At 56.1% G+C, this 24042-nt stretch overlaps 2 protein-coding genes across 3 annotated transcripts; both read left to right on the top strand.

The window, feature by feature from the left end:
* The first annotated feature begins 24 nt into the window (after positions 1–24).
* Positions 25–18174, top strand: HARS1 (histidyl-tRNA synthetase 1). The gene is made up of 13 exons (XM_065849331.2): positions 25–150; positions 1292–1381; positions 3149–3268; positions 3445–3540; positions 4510–4635; positions 8218–8325; positions 9414–9512; positions 12528–12621; positions 12720–12847; positions 12928–13170; positions 14344–14460; positions 15959–16105; positions 17683–18174. Exons 1-13 carry the CDS (start codon positions 73–75, stop codon positions 17740–17742), a joined length of 1506 nt encoding a protein of 501 aa, XP_065705403.1. The 5' UTR covers positions 25–72; the 3' UTR covers positions 17743–18174.
* Positions 18175–18467: 293 nt separating this feature from the next.
* DND1 (DND microRNA-mediated repression inhibitor 1) lies at positions 18468–22525 on the top strand. 2 transcript variants are annotated; one of them, XM_065849212.2, is made up of 5 exons: positions 18468–18614; positions 19812–19929; positions 20038–20499; positions 21195–21593; positions 21842–22525. In XM_065849212.2, the coding sequence occupies exons 1-5, from the start codon at positions 18468–18470 to the stop codon at positions 21856–21858; spliced, it is 1143 nt and encodes a 380-aa protein (XP_065705284.1). In that variant the 3' UTR covers positions 21859–22525. The 2 variants fall into 2 exon arrangements, with proteins under 2 accessions (XP_065705284.1, XP_065705283.1); XM_065849211.2 differs by having other exon boundaries at positions 21839–22525.
* Positions 22526–24042: the final 1517 nt, after the last annotated feature.

Genomic DNA, 24042 nt, shown 5'->3' with positions numbered 1-24042 from the left:
AGGGCGCCGCAGTGCGCAGGCGCGGCCGGGCAGGCGGGGGCGCGCAGGCGCAGTGCGCAGACACGGGCCGGCATGGCGGACGAGGCGGCGGTGCGGGCACAGGCCGAGGCCGTCCGGCGGCTCAAGCAGGACAAGGCCGATCCCGATGAGGTGCGGCGGGTCCCAGAGCCTGCCCGGGCTGCGGGTGCGGGGCTGGGGGGCTCGGAGTTACTGGGGATGGGGTGCTGGGGAGGACCGGTATGATTGGGAGGGGGTGCTGGGAGACTGGTGTGACTGGAGGGGGTGCTGGGCTGGAGAAGAGGGGCTGAGGGAACCGGGGATGCTGGGGATGGTGCTGGGCTGGAGAGGGGGGTGCTGAGGTGACTGGGGTGTGGCTGGGGTTACTGATCTTAGTGGGACGGAGCTGTAGGGAACTGGGGACACTGGTGTGGGTGTTGCTGGGCTGGGTGGTGGCAATGGGGAGAGGGGTGTGGGGGGGGATGGGAGGGCTGGGCTGGAGAGCAGAAGGACTGGGAACACAGGTGATACTGGTGTTAGATTGGAGAGGTCGGTGTTGGGAGAAGGATGCTGGAGGCTGTAGGGGTGGCCGATGCTGGGGAGCACGTAGCAGGAGCTGGGGGTGCTGGGCCTGGGGTGGTGCAGAGGCTGGTGGGACGGAAGGTGGGGATTGGGAGATAGGTGATGAGTAACGAAGATGCTGAAGGGAGTGGAGCATCTCCTGTGTGAGGAAAGGCTGAGGGAGCTGGGGCTCTGGAGCTGGAGGAGACTGAGGGGTGACTCATTCATGGGGATCAATATGGAAAGGGTGAGTGTCAGGAGGATGGAGCCAGGCTCTTCTTGGTGACAGCCGATGAGAAGACAAGGGGTAATGGGTGCAAGCTGAAACACAAGAGGTTACACTTAAACCTGAGAAGAAACTTGTTCCTGGTGAGGGTGTCAGAGCCTGGCCCAGGCTGCCCAAGGAGGTTGCGGAGTCTCCTTCTCTGCAGACGTTCAAACCCACTTGGACACCTTCCTGTGTAACCTCATCTGGGTGTTCCTGCTCCAGTGGGGGGACTGGACTGGATGAGCTTTCGAGTTCCCTTCCATTCCCTGATATTCTGTGATTCTGTGGGGGATGCTGAGACTGGGTGTTTGTAGCAGAATTGGGGAGTACTGGAGAGGAGCAGGGGGTGCCCCTCTGTTTGCTGTGGGAGACTGGAACAGTGGATGTGTTGAGGCTGGGTGTACTGGGAATGCTGAGGGCTGGCAGGTGGGCTGACCCCCAGCTCCCTCCTTGTTCTCTCCCCAGATTGCCAAGGAAGTCGCGAAACTGCTGGAGATGAAGGCACAGCTGGGGGGAGATGAGGGGAAACACAAGTTTGTGCTCAAGACCCCGAAGGTAATTTCCCCAGCACACGTACTCACATCTGCTCTGTGTGCACGACCTGCTCCTGTGCCCAGACCCAGCACTCCCGCACCTGCAGGTGCAAAACTTCCACACAGACTTGCCTGTTGTTCTTGTTTCTGTTTCCCTTTTTGCTTTCAGCAGTAGGGGAGAGAGGGGTGAAAATATCCCTGTCAGTATCTGACCCAGATCCCCTGCTAACTCAAACACTTTCTGGTGTTTCTGTGACAAGCCAACCACCAGCTAGTGTGGTGAGGAAATTAAATCCCATTTTGGTCAAGGTTTGTTGTAACTCCCCAGTGTGAGAGGTCTCATATCTGCTCAGTTTGCGCTGTTTGAAGTAAGGTCATGACTTGCATTGCCTTGATGAGTTTATGGCTCAGGCTCTTCAGCTTGTGTAACACTGACCCCATTAGTCCCTGTGGACATGGGCCTCGTGGATCAGGGATCCTCAGGCTGCTCCTGTTCCCTGGACCGAGCGAGTGAAGCTGCTGGTGAGCACAGAGCGCTGCAAAGTGCAGCTCTGCTGGTGCGAGGCTCATCGCGGGGGAGCTGCAAAGCAGAAGGAAACCAAAGAAACGCAGGTGCCCAGCACTGTTTGCCAGGAGTGTTCAGCATGTGTTGAAATGTGGGGAGCAAGAAAGGTCTTGTGGTTTTTGATCTTGCCTTAGTCAATGAGGGTGAGCGATCCTATTGTACTGAGCAGCTGTGGCTGGCTGCTGACATTTCTGTGTCCTCCTGCAGAAGGACCCTTCAGACCCCTGAGAATAGTGTCCATAATGCAATTTATGCTAAATTTTTTTTTTTAATCTGAATGTTTCAGCACTAGCAGCTGATAAGAGACCAACTGCATTTGCCTGCTGTGGCGTGGAAAAAATTACAAATGTTGCTCACAAATAAAACAGGTTGTGTTAATACCACTGACTTAGGAAATGCCTCAAAACTCTCTCCCTTGTCCATTTGCTTTACTGTGTGTTTTGGTGAATGTAATTGTGGTGTGAGACTGGAAAGTGGAAGGGTATTTCACTGTTTAAAGATGTGGAGAGAGGATTTTGCAGCTCTGTGAGTGCCAGGGAAACACAACGTGGGTTTCCAGCTTGTCTCAGTTGTGTCCATGTACAGCTGAGAGCTGCTGTGCGACCTGCAGCTGGGGTGTTAGGAATCGCCTGCTCTCTGCTTCCTCCTGCCAGTCCCTGGAAAACGAAAGTGGGAGGTGTAGTTAATTAACAGTGATTCACGTGTTGATGAGAGCCTAAAGGTGGTCAGTGACTGTTAACAGTGAAGGAATTAAAGCTGATCACATCCCAAGTGGACACTTCACAGGTGTCATGCTTTGAAAAGATGGTTTCTCTCTGTGTGTGGACATTGCAGAGGTGCTGGTTGTTCTGCAGCTCCAGAGCTGTGTCCTCTGGTTCCACCTCTCAGGTGGCTTGTTTTGCAGGGCTCTGGCTGAGACATTTGAGCCAGAGCTGTGCACAGATCCTCAGCTGAGCTCTCTGACTGCTGGATGAATTGGTGCCTTTGTTTCCTGCATCGTGAAACTCCTCACTGAGATTTAGCTCTGCCGACCATGGCAGATCGTGTCTGAGCTGTGTCCTGATGTTTTCCAGTGGTTTTGGGTGCTGTTTTTTACTATCTCTCCCAATATCTGCTATCTGGTTTTGTTAGCAGTATGATGGCTTCATCACCTGGCCTCTCACACCTGTCTCCCCTGTGTGCCTCTAACCCAACATGTCCTTTGCTCTTCTTTATCTCCCTCAGGGCACACGGGACTACAGTCCCAAGCAAATGGCCATTCGCGAGCGAGTCTTCAATGCAATCATTGCCTGCTTCAAGCGCCACGGAGCAGAAGTCATTGACACACCGGTGTTTGAGCTGAAGGTGAGTGAGGACACAGGTGCTGAGGATCCCACAGTTGAAAGCTTGTGACGTTTTGAGGGCTGAGTTTCCTTCTTCCATCTCCCAGGTGTCCTCCCTCTCTCTCCATGTTTTCTGTGCGCTCCAGGGCTGATCCCATCACTGAAGAGGCTGTTTGTTCCTATGTCTTTTTGTTGTAGGAGACGCTGACAGGGAAGTACGGTGAGGACTCAAAACTCATCTATGATTTGAAAGATCAAGGAGGAGAGCTGCTGTCCCTGCGCTATGACCTGACAGTATCCTGCTTTAACCAGTGCCGAGGGGCCATGTCACCTTTGCTGTTCTCGTTTTGGGGCAGCGGGAGGAGCAGCTGGGGGGGCAGTCCCCTGGCTCTGGCCCTGTACCGACAGGGAGAGCATGAACAGGCAGTGTGCTTCAGTGGGTGCAGATCCCTTGCTCAGTCATTTACTGTATGTTACCTCTGTTTGTTGAAGTACCATTTGGTTGTGGAGCTGGGGGAGGATTTTCCAGACCAGGCTGCTGTGGGGCACAGTCCATGTGAGGCTGAGATCCAGCCTAAGGTGCTGCTGGAAGGTGCCTGTGAGGACACTTAATAGCAGCTTGTGTAGGCTGTGTCTTGGACAAGTCCAGCCATCTCTGAGTACAGAATCCCAGGCTGGTTGGGCTTGGCAGGGTCTTCTGGAGATCACCCAGTCCAACCCACCTGCTAACGCAGGGTCACCATAGCAGATCGCACAGGTCGGTCCAGGCGGGTTTGAATGTCTCAGAGAAGGAGACTCCACAACCTCTCTGGGCAGCCTGGTCCAGCCTCTGGGACCTCCCAGCAAAGAAGTTTCTTCTCATGTTCGGATGGAACCTCCTGTGTTTCAGTCTGTGCCCGCTGCCCCTCACCCTGTCGCTGGACACCACTGAACAGAGTCTGGTCCATCCTCTGACGCCTACCCTGGAGATATTGATAAGATCCCTCTCAGCTTCTCCAGGCTGAGCAGCTCCAGCTCTCTCAGTCTCTCCTCATCAGAAAGATGCTCCAGACCCCTCAGTATCTGTGTCCCTCCACTGAACTCCCTCCAGTATTTCCCTGTCCTTGAAGAGGGGAGCCCAGAACTGGACGCGGTTGCTTTGCCCCCCGGGTGTGCGCCACACTGTGCTGGGAGCTGGGGAGATAGTGAGGACCGTAGCTGCCCGTGACTGATAACGGGATGGGTGACCCCTCCCTGCTCCCATCCTTAACCCCATCCTCCCAGGTGCCTTTCGCTCGCTATTTGGCCATGAACAAGATCACCAACATCAAGCGCTACCACATCGCCAAGGTCTACAGGCGGGACAACCCAGCCATGACCAGGGGCCGCTACAGGGAGTTCTACCAGTGTGTGAGTCCGGCTGTGAGCAGGGGCTGCTGTGTGGGGCTGTGGGCTTGGCAGCGCCCCGGAGATGTAGCACCATAAAAATGTAGAACTGAAGGCTGTGTTACCCTGCAGTGGCCTTCCCTGTGGCTGTGGAAATCTCGGGAGGATGCACTAATCCTTAGTGTGCCTGTATGGCTGTGAAAAACAGTGGGAGCGTGGGAGAATGAGGATGATGTCCGGGACATGGGGTGCTGGTGTGCTGGGGATCTTTTGTGATGCAGCCCCAGTTATCTCCCCTGCTTTGTGCTGTGCAGGAGGACAGCCCCTTGCCCCATCCCAGGGTGCTCACCAGCCTGGTGGAGGGGAAGAATTTCCTTCTGATCCCAAACCTGGGAACAGTTGGACTCCTGGGTGTGTTAGCAGGACACCTGAGCCAGGCGAGGGACTCAGCATATGCTGCTTCTGTCCTGTACTGAGTCAGTCTTTATTTCCGAGGAAGGGAAAAACCCAGAGGCCATATTATAGAGCAGGTAAGAAAGCAATTTGCTTTGCGGCTTTGTCAGAGGAGTGTGGGAGCCCTGAGGAACAGCTTCATAGTGCTGCACTAACACAGTCCCCAGGGCCTTGTAGTGCAAACAAATTCCTGTTTGTGAATATTCCTATTTCATCACAGAACCCACATGGATGCTTTGCATCTTTGGCTTGCTAAATTCCCATTTCCAGACAACTTGGGGTCTTTGCTGTCTCATGTGAAAAACTGTTCCCAGATTTCTCTCCTAGGAGAACTAGAAATAGTCTCCCAATATCCAGGCTAAACTTGCATCTGATAGTTTCATTCTCACTGTGCCAGAGCAGCTCTTTGAAGGGTAGTTGTCATCCCAGGATAAGGATTATTCTCCTTTCCCAGATAAACATTTGGGAAATGTTTGGAGAAATCTTTCACTGTTTAGGCCATGTAAATTAAACTCTGTTACTTTCTCCACCTGAAGATGCTTTGCTTCTTTGCTCAGCCTAGTAACTTTTTCTGCATCTTTAAATATAATTCAGCAGCCCCGGTTGTTTTTTTTCAGTGAGATTTCACCTGTGCTGCATACAGCGGTAGTGGCACTTTCCTCACTGTACCAGACCTTACCCAACCTCCACAGGGATTGCATCAGCCTCCCTTGCACTCAGCTGATAGGGATTAGCTGATGTGATCTCATCTCTTTCCTCCTCTGTTGCCTCAATTTATTTTGGAAGCTTGGTGGAACCGTGTTGAAATTTACCTACTTAATCAAAATCAGTCTTGTACTCAAAATCTCACTGAAAAGTTTGCATTTGGAGATTCACAAATGGGAGTCAAATAAGATGTCTCTTGTTGCTTCTGTCTGTTTCTCTCTGAATATTGAGGGTGTCTTTGCTATTTTCCAGTCACAGGGTACCAGGCTGTTAAACCATCTTGCTGTTGGACTTTAGTTCTATGTGCCAGTTCGTCTGGTAATCCCTGGAGACCACTCAGCCTTTCTGAGTTCTTTTTCTGTCTTGGCAGTTGAAACTTTGGGTTTGCCTCAGTGAGATCACTTCTCCTGTCTTCTTCCCTGATCATTAATTTGATTGACCTGTGTATTAAAAAAAGAGCATCCTAAGAATCAAGGCAAAACGTTTGGTATTTAGGTCATACCAAATAATAAGTAGTTTTCTCCTCCCTTTCCTGGTTGCTTTGTTCTATTTGTTTACTGCTGATGATCACTCTGCTGTCTCCTTTGTGTTGTTTTTCCTCTGTTTTGAAGTGTATCACACAGTGAATTGCTGTGTTGGAGACAGGGACCAGGTCACACACCTCCAGAAGCAGAAAGCAGGGAACAGCAGGGTGGCTTCTCACAAACTGTCTGCCCTGTCCATGGCACAGTGTACAAACTCTTTGCAGTGCAGTGGACACGAGAGCACTGCTGCCTTCCATGAATCAAAGAATCATCTTACTTGGAAAAGATCTTTAAGATCATTGAGTCCAACCATTAACCTCACACTGCCAAGGCCACATCTACCCTATGTCCCTGAGAACCTCATCTCTGTCTGTCCAACCCTCCAGGGATGGTGACTCCAGCACTGCCCTGGGCAGCCTGTTCCAATGCCCCACAGCCCTTTGGGGAAGAAATTGTTCCCCAGATCCAACCTCAACCTCCCCTGGGGCAACTTGAGGCCGTTTCCTGTGCTCCTGGTGCTTGTTCCTGGGGAGCAGAGCCCGACCCCCCTGGCTCCAAGCTCCTTTCAGGCAGTTCAGAGATCAGAAGGTCTCCCCTCAGCTCCTGTTCTCCAGCTGAACCCCCAGGTCCCTCAGCCGCTCCCATCACACTTGTGCTCCAGCCCCTCACCAGCTCTGTTCCCTTCTCTCAACTCACTTCAGCACCTCAAGGCCTTTCTTCGTGTGAGGAGCCCAAAACCGACGTGAGGATTCGAGGTTTGGCCTCCCCAGGTCCCAGCACAGGGATGGTCACTGCCCTGAGCCTGCTGGCCATACCAGGTCTGGCACAAGCCAGGATGCTGGTGGCCACCTGGACACACACTGGCTCATGTTCAGTCGCTGTCACCAACACCTCCAGGTCCTTTTCCACCAGGCACTTTCCAGATGCTTTTCCCCAAGTCTGTAGCATTCATGGAGTTGTTGTGACCCAAGTGCAGGACCCAGCACTTGGCCTTGTTGAACCTCAGACAGCTGGCCTCAGCCCAACGATCCAACCGGTCCAGATCCCTCTGTATGGCCATCCCACCCTCCAGCAGATCAACACTCCCACCCAATTTGGTGTCGTCTACAAACTGACAGAGAGTGCACTCGATCCCCTCATCCAGATCATTGATAAAGAGATTAAACAGAACTAGCCCCAGTACTGAGCCCTGGGGAAGAGAAGTTGTGACTGGCCACCAACTGGATTTGGCTCCATTCACCACAACTCTCTGGGCCTGGCCCTCCAGCCAGCTCATTACCCAGTGAAGAGTACAGCCATCCAGGCCATGAGCTGCAGCTTCTCCAGGAGATGCTGTGGGATACGGTGTCAAAGGCCTTACTGAAGTCTAAGAACACAACATCCACAGCCTTTCCCTCATCCACTAAGCAGGTCACCTTGTCGTAGAAGGAGCTCAGGTTGGTCAGGCAGGACCTGCCTTTCATGAACCCATGTTATCTGGGCCTGATTGCCTGATTGTCCTGTGTGTACTGTGTGATGCCACTCATGATGATCTGTTCCGTGACCTTCCCTGGCACTGCGGTAAGACTGACAGGCCTGGAATTCCCCAGATTCTCCTTCTGGCCCTTCTTGTAGATGGGTGTCATATTCGCCAGCTTCCAGTCAACTGGGACCTGGTGAGCCAGGATTGCTGATAAATAATGGAAAGTGGCTTTGTGATCACCTCCACCAGCTCTTTCAGCACCCTTGGGTGGATCCCATCTGGCCCCATAGACAGGGTCATCTTGTCCCTTCTGGGTCCTGTTGGTGAGGGCTGGTACTCCCTTACATCCTGTTTTTGTTGCTTTTTGTAAACAAACTGCTGTGAACAGCAGAGCTGAGGCTGTAATTGCTGCAGCCACACCAGCGATGCAGAATTGCTTACAGCCCTTCTCCTGCGCCCCAGGACTTTGACATCGCTGGCCAGTTCGACCCGATGATTCCTGATGCCGAGTGCCTGAAGATTGTGCACGAGATCCTGAGTGACCTGCAGCTCGGGGACTTTCTCGTTAAGGTGAGACAGGGCAGGTTTCACGGTGGGAAGCAGTGGTCATTGTTCCTGTTTTATGCAGCAGCCCCTGTTCCCCCTCTAACACCCGCTGAGGTCTGATCCAAAAGCCCATCCCGCCTCTCTGCCTCCTCGTGGTGTGTATGTGAACCGGCTGGAGCTCAGCTCACACTCCCCTTTACTTGGGGATGCGAGAGGTTTCCCAAGGCTGCAGGGAGCAGAGTTCTCTGTAGCACCAACCTCAGTCCCCTGCAGAGCGTCCAGCAGCCACCTACCCAGGTGACTGTCATGTTCCTGCCTGCAGTAGAGCACAGGCTCTGCGCCAGGGTCCCTGTCCGAGCTCAGCGGGGACATCTGCTCACTGTGCGCCTTGTTGTCTGCAGCCTCTTGCCTTCTCCCAAGTCCTTTCTGGGGCTGAGGCCTCTTCCAGAGGACAAGTTGTGCCCTGCTGCAGGCTAAGTTTGCTGCTTGCCTCAGAACACCTTCATTTTGTTGATGTGGCACCCCTGGGTGGTTATTGTTCCCATGAGCCACTGGCTGGTGCATGTTGATGCTGCAGGATTGCAAACTCCCGAGCAGCTTTTGTTTCTGTCTGGTTTAATTGTAGATATTTTCACTACCCATGAAAACGTTTCATCTAGACGAGCCTTTGGCCTCAAGTACCCATTATTACAGAGCATAATTAAACTATGGAATTCACTATACTATTAAAAAATCCTTAGCAAGGTTTTAAGGTAATTAGATGTGCCTTTGTTCTTACACTGGGAGAGCAGGATAACGCACCGAATTAACTTCCTTAGGCCGTGGTGTGTTCCTGAGCTGTTTTTACATGTTCGCATGAGAGGACTCACAGACCCCGATGTTCTTCCTTCTCGGTGTCTGTGCCTCTAGGAGGAGACTGCGGCAGCTCTACCCTGTGTGACAGGAGTCAGTAGTGCCACCTGGGCCACCTGCTCCCCAGGAATGGGAAAGAGCAAAAACACTTCTCAGACATTGGCGAATTTCTCTTCCATGCTTAAAACTAGAGAGGAGAGAAACTGGACACAGCTGAGGCATCTGAATTCATAGTTAATGACTTGCTCCTTCTCCCCCAGGTCAACGATCGGCGCATCCTTGACGGGATGTTTGCAGTTTGCGGTGTCCCAGACAGCAAGTTCCGAATGATCTGCTCCAGCGTTGACAAACTGGATAAGGTACGAGCTGGAGCCCTGGGCTGCTGGGCTTTCAGTGAGTCTCTGTCCCTCGGGGCTGCTCTTTCCATGGTCTATGAGAACTGGCTGGAAAATGCTGATAAACGTCGAGTTGTTCTTGTTCCACCTTTTCTCTGGAGGGGAGGTACGCAGGGCACAGCGGTCACATCTGAAAACTGGATTCTATGCTTTCTTCTCCAGTATCACCCAAGGTTCTGACAAATGGAAAGGAGGGAGGGAAAAATCCTCTTCACGTGGGAGGTTCAACATCCCAAACCTTCGCCTTCTTAAGGTGCTGCTGCTTACAAACCAGAATCATGAAAACCTGCCCCCAGACTGGGCCATGGCATTGAAAATCCTTTTCAAATCAAATGCATCAGGTTCTGTCGGGTCATGTGAGGAAACACAGTTGTGTCCTGGAATCATAGAACAGGCCAGATTGGAAGGGATTTCAAAAGATTGTCCAGTCCAAACCTAATTAAAATTTCAGCCCTCGGTTGCAAGGCGAGTGTGGCATAAACAGTGAATCTCCGTGGTAATGCAGGAGTAGGGAAGTGCCATAAGTGACAGGCTGTAACCGTGTCTGTGAGGCAGTCAGTGTGCAGGTGACAGGGCAGAGCCCAATGGAACCCACAGTTGAGTTGTGTTGTCCCAGACCCTCTTCGTAAACCCTGTCCTGCAAGCTGATGCTGTCCTTGGTTGGTGATGTGACATCTGACGTCCCTGTTGAGGACACAGAGTCAGCAGCATGTGTGTGGTGCTGGCCGGGCTGTTTCGGCAGGAGCAGGGACACCAGCTTGTTTGTGGGACCCTCAGGAGGTGGTGGGGAACAGCAAGGAGACAGCAAAGAGAAGTGAGGTGGACAGGTATGGATGGGGTTTCTGTATTTTACCTGGAATTAAAGGATTTGGAGTGAGAAGGAGTAAGAGATCAGAAACATAGACCTGAAAAATAACCCCAGCAGCGCATTCCTTGGTCTGTTTGGTGTTGTCCTGCACTGGGTGTCCTCAGTGTGTGTCATCACACTCAGCTGTGGCTGTTGTCAGTGCAAAGACATTTTGCCAGGAGCAGCGGGGACTGTGCAGCTTTCTAGCAGGGCGAACACGATCACAGGGACAACAAGCTGCTCAGTGCCGTCGTCTCCCAGGGCTGTGAGATCGTGGTAGCTCATCCTGTCTCCTGATCGCTTCATTTAGACCTCTGCCAATTTGGGCGTGTAGCACAGATGCTTTTATAAAACACGCTGTGTGTGGATGTCGCTGTTTCTGTGGCTTCCTCTGTGGTACAAACCAGCCTGCTCTGTGCAGCCACTCTGGTGCGACACCAGGCAGGAGGTACCCGCAGGTTTGTGCTTGACGAGCCCTCGAGCACTGGCTGGTCAGGAGGTCTCTGAGGGATTCAGGAGGAGGGAGGGGATTGTCCTGCTCTGCTCTGCGCTGGGGCGGCCTCACCTGGAGCATTCACTGTGTGCAGGGCTGGGGACACAAGATAGAAAGGACACAAAGCTATTGGAGAGTGTCCAGAGGAGGCCATGAAATTGGTGAAGGGTTTGAAGTGAAGCCCTATGAGGAGCAGCTGAAGTCCCTGAGTTTGTTCAGCTGGAGCAGAGCAGACTGAGGGCAGAGCTCATGGGCTGCAGGTTCCTCAGCAGGGGAGCAGGAGGGGCAGGGCTGAGCTCTTCTCTGTGACAGTGACAGAACCCAGGCAATGGCAGAAGATGTGCCAGGGGAGGGTCAGTTGGACATGAGGAAAAGGTTCTTCACCCAGAGGTGCTGGACACTGAACAGGCTCCCAAGGAGGTGTCACGGCCCCAACCTGACAGTGTTCAAGAAGAGACTGGACAACGTCCTCATGGTGTGAACTGTGGGGTGTCCTGTGCAGGGACAGGAGCTGGAGTCGAGGATCCTCATGGGTCTCTTCCAGCTCAGGACATTCTGTGATTCTACGAACTATTTATTTGCAGTTGATGGTCTTGACTGTAGGTCCTAGTCAGGTATGAAGATGCTGGAGATCACTGTGTAAATGTGAATACAGCCCTCCACTAATAGCTAAGGAAGAGGAATGTTAAAATTAAATGCAATTTTTAAAATCAGTTTTCTTGGCTCGAGATCTGGAGTAGAATTTGGAGGCAAATTTCTGTGTGTGTTCAGAGTCATGTAGGGGCCACAGTGGGCTGACTGCCCCCAACCTTCTTGTGAAACCCTATGAAGCGAGGTGCCCCTGTATCTGATCTGCTGTGTTCATGTTGCTTTGTTCAAGGATGAACTGTGTTTTCCTTTGGAGGCCTTGTCTGATGGTTGAATTAAGTCAACTAGAGGAAGGCTCACCTAAAATCCTGTTAGCAGTGAGTTCTATTGCAAAGGCCTGACCACACTGTAGCATTTGGGGCTCTGTATGCATGGAAAAGCTATAGGGAGGATTGAGCTTTTTTTAGAGTGGGATAATTTCCTTGTTTTCCTACTGAAATGCTGTGACTTATCTCAGTACAGCTGGATGTGATCAGGACTCTGGTTCTCTTTGAGGCCTCGGTCAATGGGAAAACTGCAGCATAATCTGGGGTTTTGCATCACCCGACCACCTCCTCACGCCTTGCCAGGGGTAGGCACAACCAGCAACGCTTTCTTTACTGGAGTTTATGGCTAAGTACCGAACTGGGGAAACCACAGCAGCAAGACTTGGTGTTGTTACAGTACTGGTGTTTGTTTCTGGCCACAAATCAAACCCAAAGTATTTGTTCTGGAGCTTCGAGTTTTTGGGCAGCTTTGCAGACTGCAGGGTTGGGACACAGGCTGTGCAGAGGTACGAGGAGTGGAGCTGTGTGACTGCTCTGAGAGCATTTCATCTGTGGCTTCTCTCGTCCACCTCTTACGCACACTGACACCAATGGGATTTTGCCGTATGAAGATCTGTTGAGAGCAGATCTGTCTGTTCATCTGTGTCGGGCAGGACCCCAGAGACCTTCCCCAGGAGAGACCCCAGCCCTGCAGCAGTGGCTGATGTTCTTTTCTCCCCTCGCAGATGCCGTGGGAAGAAGTGAGGAGCGAGATGGTGGGAGAGAAGGGGCTCTCTCCCGAGGCTGCGGATCGCATCGGGGAGTACGTCCAGCTGCACGGTGAGCACAGTGGGGTCCAGCCCTTGGCCTTGTTCCCCTGAGCCGGGCAGAGCCAGCACCAGAGGGTTGAGAGGCACCAACACGGCTCCTTCCCGCAGGTGGGCTGGACCTGATCGAGCGGCTCCTCCAGGACCCAAAGTTGTCCCAGAACAAGCTGGCCAAGGAGGGGCTGGGGGACATGAAGCTGCTGTTTGAGTACCTGACCCTGTTTGGCATCGCAGGGAAGGTGAGGAGTGTGGGAGCAGGAGGGAGCTGCCTTCGTGGCCCCTGAGTGCACCTGGTGAGGGGCTTCCCCATGTCCTGCAGATCTCCTTTGACCTGAGCCTGGCACGGGGTCTGGACTACTACACGGGGGTGATCTATGAGGCCGTGCTGCTGCAGCAGGAGAACGACCATATGGAGGAGCCCGTCAGCGTCGGGAGTGTGGCCGGAGGTGGCCGCTACGATGGGCTGGTGGGGATGTTTGATCCCAAGGGTCGGAAGGTGCCCTGTGTGGGGGTCAGCATTGGCATCGAGCGGATCTTCTCCATCCTGGAGCAGAGAGTGGAGGTAGGTGCCTTTGGTGCTCAACTAAGCGTGGAGAACGAGTGAGGATTTACATCTTGCCCATGCACCCCAGGTCAGATGCTGAACTGAGTCTTTGGAGAAGCCAGACAGGCCTCTGCTGTGCCCTGCAGCAGGAGTCAGAACCTGGGCATAATCCCCACTTTTCTCTGGCTTGGGAAACAATCTCTGGGGCTCCCACTGGAGACAAGAGCCCTCTGCCAGCAGCCCTCAGATGTGGCTTGTTGAGCTGTAGCTGGTGGGGCCACTTCAGTCCTCAGCAGCACCAGGAACCCAGGTCAGGTGCCTCAGTGTCCCCTGCCGCGTTAGGCGTCCCTGTGACCCCGCGTCCTCTTTGGGATGGTGGCAGTGCTGGAGGGCTGGCAGGGGACAGCAGCCTCGCACATCTCCTGTCCTGCCAGAGGCACTATGGAGACTAGATATGGTCGGATGTCCCAGTTGTGGGTGTTGAGTAGGTCTCTGTAGGCTCCCAAAACACTGCTGCACATTTCCCTCCTGCACAGGCCTGTTGTGGGGAGTTCTCTCTTGGCAGCCAGACACAACTGGGATTTCTAAGTGGAAACTGAATTCTTCCCCCACCACCTCCAGTCCTGGCCAGGGTTGTTCCTCTGTGGGTGACCTTTTAAAGGCTTCTCCCTCCAGCGATGGGGAGGCAGGAAAATGCCACTTTGAGTATCCAGCATCTGCCATGGGAGCAAGTGACTCCTGACAGCACTGGAGCATCTCAGCTTGCTGCTCTAAATCCAACCCACAGTTACCAGCTCGGCTGTTGAGCAGACAGCTGCCCCTTTCCAGCTTCTGCTGGGGCTGCTGCTCCTGAGCTGCTCGGAGCAGATCTGTGGGAGGCCTTTGGGTGTGGAGGAACAACCTCTAGGCAGAAGCTGGTAGGGAAGTTGTTAATTTTCAGCACATCCTCGAGTCTGTGCACAGCCGCAGAGCAGGAGGGAGGCTGCATTAACCCCTTGTCATGGGACAGCTGCAGAAGGTGAGATTCTGCTCCAGGATGGGGTCAGTGGGGCCTCCCTGAGTTGATGCTGTTCATCCCACTGAGCCTGATCCTCTTTACCACTAAACTGAGGCTGGTGACCTGTCCTGCTTGTAGGGTCTTGTGTTTCTCTGTATGTCCATGGCATCTTTTGAGTCTTGTCTCCTCTCTAGGCATCTGAGGAAAAGATCAGGACAACAGAGACACAGGTGCTGGTGGCCTCTGCCCAAAAGAAGCTACTTGAAGAGCGGCTGAAACTCATCTCTGAGCTGTGGGATGCTGGAATCAAGGTATGACCAGCTGTTGGCAAAGTCAGGAGCTGCCTGGTCAACTCTCTGTACCAGGAATGAACAGATCAGGCTTTGCTTTGGGAAGAAGGAGTCACAGGGAGAAGGTGGGCAGCAGGCTGCCTTCCTGAACAGAGCCTCCTCAGTGTCGCGAATCGGGGCTTCTCCAGGAAGGCTTGAGGAACATAGAATCATGAAATAGTTTTGTTTGGAAGGGACCTTAAAAGCTCCTCCAGTGCCACCCCTGCCATGAGCAGGGACATCTTCACCAGCTCAGGTTGCTCAGAGCCCCGTTCAGCATGACTTGGTCAGCCCTGTAGTGCTGCAGGGGCTGCTCTGTTTTCTCAGGACAGATTCCCAAAGCAGCAGCCCCTCAGTATGGCAGCTGGGATACTCTGCTGCGTCCAACAAAAAGCAAAAAATGCAGAGTCCTGCAAGGAGGGGAGAGCGGGGCCAGGGAGGGCTGGGCTGTGTCCTGAGGCCGAAGGCCGCTGTGTGGCAGGGCCCTGTGCCAGGCAGACTCCCTCGGTGGCTGAGCGGAGGAGAACGCCCAAGCGCTCTGCCTGGCTGCTCACCCTGTGGGGACAGCGCAGGTGTCAGCCCTGCTCTGACGTGGACTGGAGCTAATGACCTGCTGGAAAGAAGCACTGTGGAGAAGAACTTGGGAGTTCTGGTTGACAACAGGTTGACCATGAGCCAACAATGTGCCCTTGTGGCCAAGAGGCCAATGGTACCTGGGTTGAATGAGGAAGAGTGTGAGCAGCAGGTTGAGGGAGGTTGTTCCTCCCCCTCGGCTCTGCCCTGGTGAGGCCGCATCTGCAGTTCTGTGTCCAGTTCTGGGGTCCCCAGTTTAAGAAGGACAAGGAATTACTGGAGGGAGTCCAGTGGGGGGACACAAAGATGCTGAGGGGTCTGGAGAGACTGAGGAAGCTGGGGCTGTTCAGCTGGAGAAGAGAAGCTGAGAGGGATCTGATCAATGTGATAAATATCTCCAGGGTGGGTGTCAGAGGATGGACCAGACTCTGTTCAGTGGTGCCCAACGCCAGGGTGAGGGACAGTGGGCACAGACTGAAAGACGGGAGGTTCCATCTGAACATGAGGAGAAACTTCTTTGCTGGGAGGTGCCAGAGCCTGGCCCAGGCTGTCCAGAGAGGTTGTGGAGTCTCCTTCTCTGAGACATTCAAACCCGCCTGGACCCACCTGTGTGATCTGCTCTGTGACCCTGCGTGAGCAGGGGTTGGACTGGATGTTCTCCACAGGTCTCTTCAACCCAACCAGGCTGGAATTCTGTAATGACCTCCTGCTTTCCCAGGACAAGCAGTGTCTTTGAGCTGTGTTGAATTACTCATTAGCTGTAATGCCAAACGTTCTCCCTTAGCTCACAGACCCCCACACTCACCAGACAGCAATTAGCAGCAATTAGCCCAGCAGTGCCTGGTTGAGGGGGTGTGGAGAACCAGGCCAGCACTGATCATGGCGGTGTACTCTGGTTCTCTTCCAGGCAGAAGTGCTGTACAAGAAGAACCCGAAGCTGCTGAACCAGCTGCAGTATTGCGAGGACACGGGCATCCCTCTCGTCGCCATTGTGGGCGAGCAGGAGCTCAAGGATGGAGTTGTGAAGCTGCGGGTCGTGGCAACCAGGGAGGAGGTGAGGCCCATGGTGGTTTGGCTTGAGGGGGTGGTGGCTGCTTAACCCTTTGCCCCTCCAGACCCACCTGTACCGGCTCTGCCGTGGTGCCCTTGAGCTGTGCACAGCAAGGTGGCCTTGCCAGCCCACCCTTGGAGTGTAGTGGAAAAAGGGGAGGTCAGAGGCTGAAAAGTGAAAAGTCTCCATGGCTTAACAAAGCTGCTGCTGCAGGTGTGGCGCGGGAAGTCTCTTACCAGGCAGGAGCCAGGGCTGGCAGGCTGGAGATGAGGCCTGGGAGCTGATGGTGGCTTGTGGGTTCACTTTTGGAGACTGGGTGAGGTTTCCTCAGCCCCTCCTGACTTGCTGTGGAGCACGTGCCCTGGCGTCACTTTGCCACCAACCCCACTCTAACAGGTTCTCAGGATTTTATCCATTGGCTCCCTCATTAGATCTTCTCAAGCAGTGATCTCCCCAGAGGCTTCTGCAACACCTCATGCTCCAGTTCCTTGCCCCATGCAGTTTCCTGGAGCCGTGGAGCGCTGTTGTCTCTGGTTCTGGACGGTTTCCCATCATGTGGCCTCCTTGAACTCCCAGCTCTTCCTCAGTTCAGGAGCCTGGAACACAGAGGGGCGATTCACTGGGCTGTAGGGCTGCTCACGCTTTCTGTCCAGGGCATGGGACCACTGCTCAAGGTCCCGGAGGTGGCACGAGTGGGACCAGTGCTGATCTGTGCACTGGCCTTGGCTGTGGAACCAGTAGGGAAGAGTGGGAAGAGCATCGCTCTCTGGATCGTTGGGCAGGAGGGGACTCGGCAGGGCTGCAGGCCAGTGCTGGCTCTCTCAGGTTCAGCTCTGTGTGTGCTGCAGCCCGTTTGATCCCCGCAGAGGGACCGGTGACAACACCACGCTGTGATCTGCCCGGGTGTATTAGAAATGGTGTGGTTAGCAGGGCCAGAGGGGTTCTCTTCCCCCTCTGCTCTGCCCTGGTGAGACCACACCTGGAATATTGTGTCCAGTTGTGGCCCCTCAGTTCCAGAAGGACAGGGAACTGCTGGAGAGAGTCCAGCGCAGCCACCAAGATGCTGAAGGGAGTGGAGCATCTCCCGTGTGAGGAAAGGCTGAGGGAGCTGGGGCTCTGGAGCTGGAGAAGAGGAGACTGAGGGGGGACTATTAATGGCGATCAATATGGAAAGGAGGAGTGTCAGGAGGATGGAGCCAGGCTCTTCTCAGTGACAACCAGTGACAGGACAAGGGGCAATGGTACAAACTGGAACACAGGGGGTTCCGCTTAAACTTGAGAAGAAACTTGTTCCTGGTGAGGGTGGCAGAGCCTGGCCCAGGCTGCCCAGGGAGGTTGTGGAGTCTCCTTCTCTGCAGACATTCAAACCCGCCTGGACACCTTCCTGTGGAACCTCAGCTGGGTGTTCCTGCTCCATGGGGGGATTGCACTGGATGATCTTCTGAGGTGCCTTCCAATGCCTGACATTCTGTGACACAGGGCCACAGATGCGGCACAGGCCATCGCTCTGGGACCGGAGGGACCAGGTATGTCAAGCTGCTTGGGTTGTATTGAAGCAACTTTGTGCTCCTTCTGTGTAGGTCAATGTTCCCAGAGAGAGCCTGGTTGAGGAGATCAGGACGCGAACGAACCAGCCTTGACACTTCCCGGCCACGTCTTGGTTGTTTGATGCTGGCCGACAGATTTCCTCCTGTAAATGCCTTCTCCAGGCCAGGTGGCAGTGGGGTTCAGAGGGACCTTCAAAAGCTGTATTTATTTGTGTCTCATGCCCTCCTTTTCCCGCCGGGAGTGCAGAGGCTGCACCGACTCCTGAGCCGGGCCCTGGCCCTTGAGTGCGTGGCTGAGAAGATGTTTTGCAAGTGGCTCTGGCAAACGCGGGTCTGCTGTCACTGCGGTGACACGTGGAGCCCTGAGCTGTCAGCAGACCCCGGGGTGTTGGCTGCAGCTTCTTGTTCCCGTCGCTTTGAATAAACCTCCCGCCCTGTCTCTGCTCTGGCTGCAGGGAGGTGACCTTATCCCCAGCGAAATGTGAAGGTGCTGCTCCCAGAAACATAATAAATGTGTCTCTCCCACTCTGCGACTCCTGGCCCTCTTTTCTGCTGGGAGCAGGGATTTGCTTTCCTGCCTCGCTGAGCGAGAGCTGGTTTGTAAATGTCACGGGGGACATGGGCGCTTCCTCTGGCTCCCCCCGCTGCTGCCACCCCCGCGCAGAGCGCAGTCCCTACCAGCCGGGCCGGAGCCCCCCGAGCAGCCCCAGCTGGGGCTGAACTGGGTCCCCCGGCCTCCTGTGGGTGCCTCTGCGCCCCACGTTCCCCCTCTGCCGCCCCACGCGTTTCGCCGCTTCCCCGCGGGGAACGAACGCGGGATGGGCGGGCGCTGCCGGGTCCCTGTGCCCCGCCCGGGGCGGAGCGGCCGCGGCGCGATGGGCGGAGCGGCGGCGCTGGAACCTTCCAGAGCACGGCCCGGGCGGCGAGGAGCAGCAGGCGCGGCAGCCGCGGCGATGGAGACGGAGGTGGGTGCCGTCAGGGGGCGGCCCGGCGGCCACCATGTTGCCGGGGGAAGGGGGAGCCCCGGTTCGGGACGCTGTTTATCTCCGTGCGGCCCTTTCCGGGGTGGGGGGACCCGGGGATCTGCTGGGGAGCACCCATGGGGTTCTCTGGGGGAGCCCCCGGGGCCGTCGGGCGGGGAGCGGAGCCGCCCAGACCCGTCTGGGCGCGTTGCCCCGTCGCAGCGGCGCCGATGCCGAGCTCGGTCGCGGTCCCGTCCCCCCGCGCTGGTCTGGGACCGGCGGCCCCGCTGCCCCGTGGGGAGCGGGGTGGTGATGAGGCCCCGATCGGCGGGGGCTGTGCTGGGGCAGGGCCGGGTCGGGTCCTGCCTTTCTCGGGGGCCCTGGCACCCCACGCACCCCCCGACCCGGGGACCTCGGGGACGAGGAGGTGCCGGTGCTGGGCCCAGCCCGGGGGGCTGCAGGGCCGGGCAGGAGGGTCTGGTGTGTGTGGCTTCCCGCACCCTCGCAGCAGAAATTCCGTCTGTATGGATCCCCACCTTCATCCGAAGGTGTTTTGTGGTCTTCAAGAAAGATGAAACCCCTTGGAGAGAGAAAGGTGCCACCATCTGGTGACGAACGTGTAGATGCGCCAGGTGAAGGTGCAGCCAGACTGCACTGTAGCCTGAGCCAGGCTTAACCCACTCAGTTTCAGGAGCTCTAATGAGACCTTGCAGTACTTAATGAGCTACACCCTGATGGTGTTGCCACATGGATGGTGTCTCTAGACCCTCCTTGATGTCCTCAGAAGCCTGAGGAGATGCTGGTGGAAGAGAGTTGGCTGGCTTGAGGTCCCAGCCTGCTTGGGATCCCATGGTGTGATGGTTCACCTTGGCTCTGTGCTCCAGCTGCCTCTTGCAGCGCCAGCCAGCTGCTACCTGTATCTTGACTTTCAGAGCCCTTGGCATCCACAGAGAACTGCTGGTGTCTGGGTGCTCTACCAAAGGTGATGGGCTTGGGCAGGTGGAGCAGGCTTGGGCAGGGTAGTATGTACAGTGTTGAGAGGTTCCTTGAGTTTCCTGAGGGCGCAGGGGTTCAGCGTTTGCTCCTCCATGCGCTGGCTGGTGCTGGGCCTTGTAGTTGGTTCATGAGGTGGGGACGACGCCAGTTGGGAGGTTGGAAGTGTTTTTCCCAGATGAGCGGCAGCATCATCTCCCTCCTCAGATGTGGACCAACAGCATCAACCAGGCCAACAAGATGGCCCTGTGTGCCTGGGCGAAAGAAACAGGTATCAGGCTGGTGCAGGTCAACGGGCAGAGGCGATACGGTGGCCCCCCCCCAGGTATGTGACGAGAGCATCTCAGTGCGTGATGCTTGGCACGTAGGGTGTCCAGGGGCATGGAGGTGAGGTGGGTCTCACCACGTGCTCCGTGTCACTGTGCACCCACAGGCTGGGTGGGCGGCCCCCCGCCGGCCGGCACCGAGGTCTTCATCGGGAAGCTGCCGCAGGACGTGTACGAGAACGCGCTGATCCCGCTGTTCCAGAGCGTGGGGAAGCTCTACGAGTTCCGCCTCATGATGACCTTCAGCGGGCTCAACCGCGGCTTCGCCTACGCCAAGTACGGCAACCAGCGTGACGCCAAGGAGGCCATCACGGCCTTGCACAACTTCGAGGTGCGGGAGGGCTGCGCCATCGTGGTGTGCCGGAGCACGGAGAAGTGCGAGCTGAGCGTGGACGGCCTGGCCGCGTCGGTGAGCGGGCAGGAGCTGGAGGCCGTGCTGCGGCGGGTCACCCAGGGCGTCCTCAGCGTCACCCTGCACGCCAGCCCCTGCCAGAAACAGGCCCAGCTCGCTGTGCTGAAGTACAGCTCGCACCAGGCTGCTGCCATGGCCAAGAAAATGCTCACAGAAGGTAACCGGGAGGCTGGGGTGCAGTGGGATGCTGCTTGGGTTGCTTTTCATGGTGTCTTTAAGGACTGAAGCCACCTCCAGACTCAGCTGCAAGGTGACTCCAGTATCGAGACGTCCCTTGTTCCCTCCCCATGTCCTGTGGGATGGCAGCTGTCCTGCGTGGGGCCGATCCCCAGCAGTCCTGCAGACCTTGTGGGGTGAAGGTGCTGCTGGAGGGGTTGGGCAGTTGCTCCGAGCAGGAGCGTCACCAGTACCAGTCCAGGGCATCCAGAGCTTTGACCACATTATTAAACCCTCCTGATGGGGGTGTCCTACCCCTCAGTGCCCCATCCCATGACTGCACTGCCCAGACGTCTGACCAGCACCTCCAAAGCCCTGATTTGTACCCATTTTTGCTCCAGCTGAGAAGCATTTGGCTCTGATGTCTTTGCGCCTGTCCCCGAGGGCAGGCTGCCCTGAAACCCCCTGAGCTTTGCAGCCCAGAGTCCACCTTGGTAGCAAAAGATGGAGAAGCAGCTGCCCCATGGCTGCTTGAGGGCTTGTGGAGGCAGGAGAAAAGCTGTTGTGCCGTTCATATGCTGTGGGTCAGGGCCAAATCACCTGTGGGGGTCACTGGCAGATGTTGGGGGTGGGATGGGGTGATGCTGGCGGGGGGTGCACGAGCATCTCCTGGCAGCTGCTGTTGGTCTCTCCTAGGGAACGTAAAGCTCAGAGGGGTGCAGATGAGGGTGAACTGGCTGAAACCCGAATTGAAGCAGAAGCTGCAGTCCTGCAAGGAGAAGCCACCGTCCAGCGTGGTTCCAGGGGGCAAGTGTCCGGAGGTCCCCAAGCCGGTGCCTCTGTCCCCCGTGTTGTGCAATGCCGTGGAGCGCCTGCACGCCGTGTGCCGGGGGCAGCATCTGGGCACCCCCCTGTTCCTCACCAAGTTCGTCCAGGCCAGCCCCAACGGGTGGCAGCGGTTCTGGTGCCAGGTGGTGATCCCAAGGTGCCCTGTGCCCTTCAGCGGCTTCACGTGGGTGCAGCAGGACAGGCCAGGCAGGAGCGGGCACGAGGAAGCGAAGGTCGCAGTGGCACTGCACGTTCTCCGGGCTCTGGGTGAGTCCTCACAGCATCAGTTCCAAGCCCCTGCCCTTCCCAAGTCCTGGAGCACCAGGGAGCACAGAGCTCCGGTGCTTCAGCGTGTGGGGGAACCCTGCCTGGTCACCCCCAGCATGGTGACCCCGGGGGCTCAGAGCTCCAGGTGCGTCTCCTGGCTGGAAGCAGAGGAGCATAGGGGTCATGGGGAGGTTTGGGGTGCTGCTCCTCGCAGCACGACTCAGTGCGTTGCTTTCCCTCCGTAGCAGCCAGCCAGCTGACGTAGGCAGGTCTGCCTGAGCCACCAGCTGAACCTGAGACACCGGCCTCGGTGCCGCGGCTGCAGGAGCGGCGTGCGAGCCTCGCTGGGGACCTGGTCCTGTTCCAGCTGCTGTTTGAGTTTGTTGGGGTTTGTTTTGAGAGCCGGCTTGGAAAGGTGGGGCTGCTGGCCAGGTCGGTGACAGCTGCCCTGTCCCCGGCTGGCCTTTGGGGACAGTTCTGTTTTTTGGGGACATAGGTTTACCTGCCCAAGTTTGGCTTCTTTTATGTTGTTTTGTGTTGCTCTGCTGTGGTGGAGGGGCCCAGTGCAGATCTTGGGAGAAGCAGCAGCTGCTTGGGGAGACTGTGGGTGTTGGCTGGGGACGCGGAGGGGACCTTGGGGACTGGCCTGAGCTCACCAGGGGACCGTGTGTGGCCTCAGTTGCTGTGCCAGGTTCCTGCGGAACGGCCTCCGGGGTGGACAGGGCTGTACAAGAGACAGTCTTGGTGAAGGTGGCACGTCCCACGGGCTGGTGGAGCTGCTGCTTAGCGAGAGGAGAGTCTGGACTGGGGTGCAGGGCTGCCTGCGGCATGGGGCAGCAGCCGCGGGTTATCGGCTGCCCATGAATGATCCCTCGGGACAGGGAGGTCCAGCCGCATGCTGTTCATTTTGTATTAAAGAAGCCTGAAAAGCGCTGGCTGTGTCACATCTTTTGCTCCCCCGTCCTCAGCTCCCTGCATGCCCAGCACCATCTCGGTGCTCTTCCCCCACATTAGTGTCTTCTGCAGTGGCAGGAGAAGAGATGGAGTGGGACATCAACTCATCCTGCAGCCTGGAGGCTCTGGAGCCACAGCCAGAGCGCAGCAGCCACTGGACCTTGGTGTCCTGACTTCTCACCGCAGTCTTTCCTAGTGCCTTTTGGTGTGCCCCAGGCTTCTACAGGCACCTCTTGATGTAGAAGTGCCTTTGGGTGTATCTTTGGTCCTTCATAACACCTTTCTGCTCGTCTCTGGGGCCTCCAGGTGCCCTTCAGCATGCCTGGTGGTCCACGAGTGGTTTCTGATGAGCGCCGTGGGCTGCCAGGTACATTTTGTGGAGCACCTGGGTGCCTCTGAGTCCAGAGTTCTGCTAGTCCCTTCTCCTATGTGAATGCCCTGTGTGCCTTGTTAGTCCCCAGCGACCTCCAGGGGCCTTACTGTGCTCACCAGGGTCCTCAGTGCCTTTTGGTGCACCTAAGGGGACTCCACGTGTCTTTCTGTGCTGCCCAGGTGCCTTTGCAGTGCAGCATGAGAGGACCCCGAAGCACCTTCATGTGTCCTCCAAAGGCCATGCTGTACTCACCACCAGTCACCCAGTGCTTTTGAAGTGCCCCAGGGACTTCACAGAGCTTTAGGATGTGGCCCATGGGGCTTCAAGGCCAGTTAGTGCCTTTCGCTGCTTCCCAGAGCTAGACCAGAACCTTCCGATGCACATCTGGACCCTCTGTCTCCCTTTGGCAGCACCCAAGGGACATCGCTGTGCCTTTTGGACATTTCCAGGGGGAAATCAATAGTGGTGTGTGGGGAGAACGTGTCTGGCCAGGGACACCCCATGGGTGCAGATGTCACCCAGCCCACAGGGAAGGTGGTTCCAATCTCCTGCCCCAGTCCCTGTATCCCCCCCAGGCCACCAGCCACCATGGACCTGGTGACACCCCTTGCACAGAGCCAGCCCCCCATGCAGCCCCAGGGCATCCCCTGCCACTGGGGCGGTGGGAAAACCCCAGCTCTCTCCAGCACCAGCTGCAAGTCACAATGCTCCCCAGGGCCACGCTGTCCCCTCTGTCCCCCACATCCTGCAGGCAGCTGGCAGGGAAGTTGGGGTGAAGCAAACCATGGCCACCAGGCACAAGGAACTGAAAGGCACTAGGTTTATTTTAAATAGAGTGGATGTCTAAGTTAATTAGCGCACCCACTGGAACAATTCAGTCCCTCAAGACAGGGATGGACCCGCGCGCCCAGGTCAGGCACCACAGGAGCCATGTTACCTCCTTCCCCCCCGCCCCAGTCCCCCCAAAGACACCAGCAAACCCCAGCTGTACCCGCAACATGTGTCCCCCCCCCACCACGGCTGCATCCCCCCAGCCATGTCCCCCTGCCACAACCAGGGATCCCCCATTCTTTGAGCCAGTCCCCCCACCCACCAGGACCCTCAGTCACAGCCCTCCCAAGG

The sequence above is a fragment of the Patagioenas fasciata genome, chromosome 14 (genome assembly GCF_037038585.1).
Source record: "Patagioenas fasciata isolate bPatFas1 chromosome 14, bPatFas1.hap1, whole genome shotgun sequence".
NCBI classification, from domain to species: domain Eukaryota; kingdom Metazoa; phylum Chordata; class Aves; order Columbiformes; family Columbidae; genus Patagioenas; species Patagioenas fasciata.
Note: the sequence above shows the minus strand (reverse complement) of the source record. Positions and strands in the feature narration are given on the sequence as shown.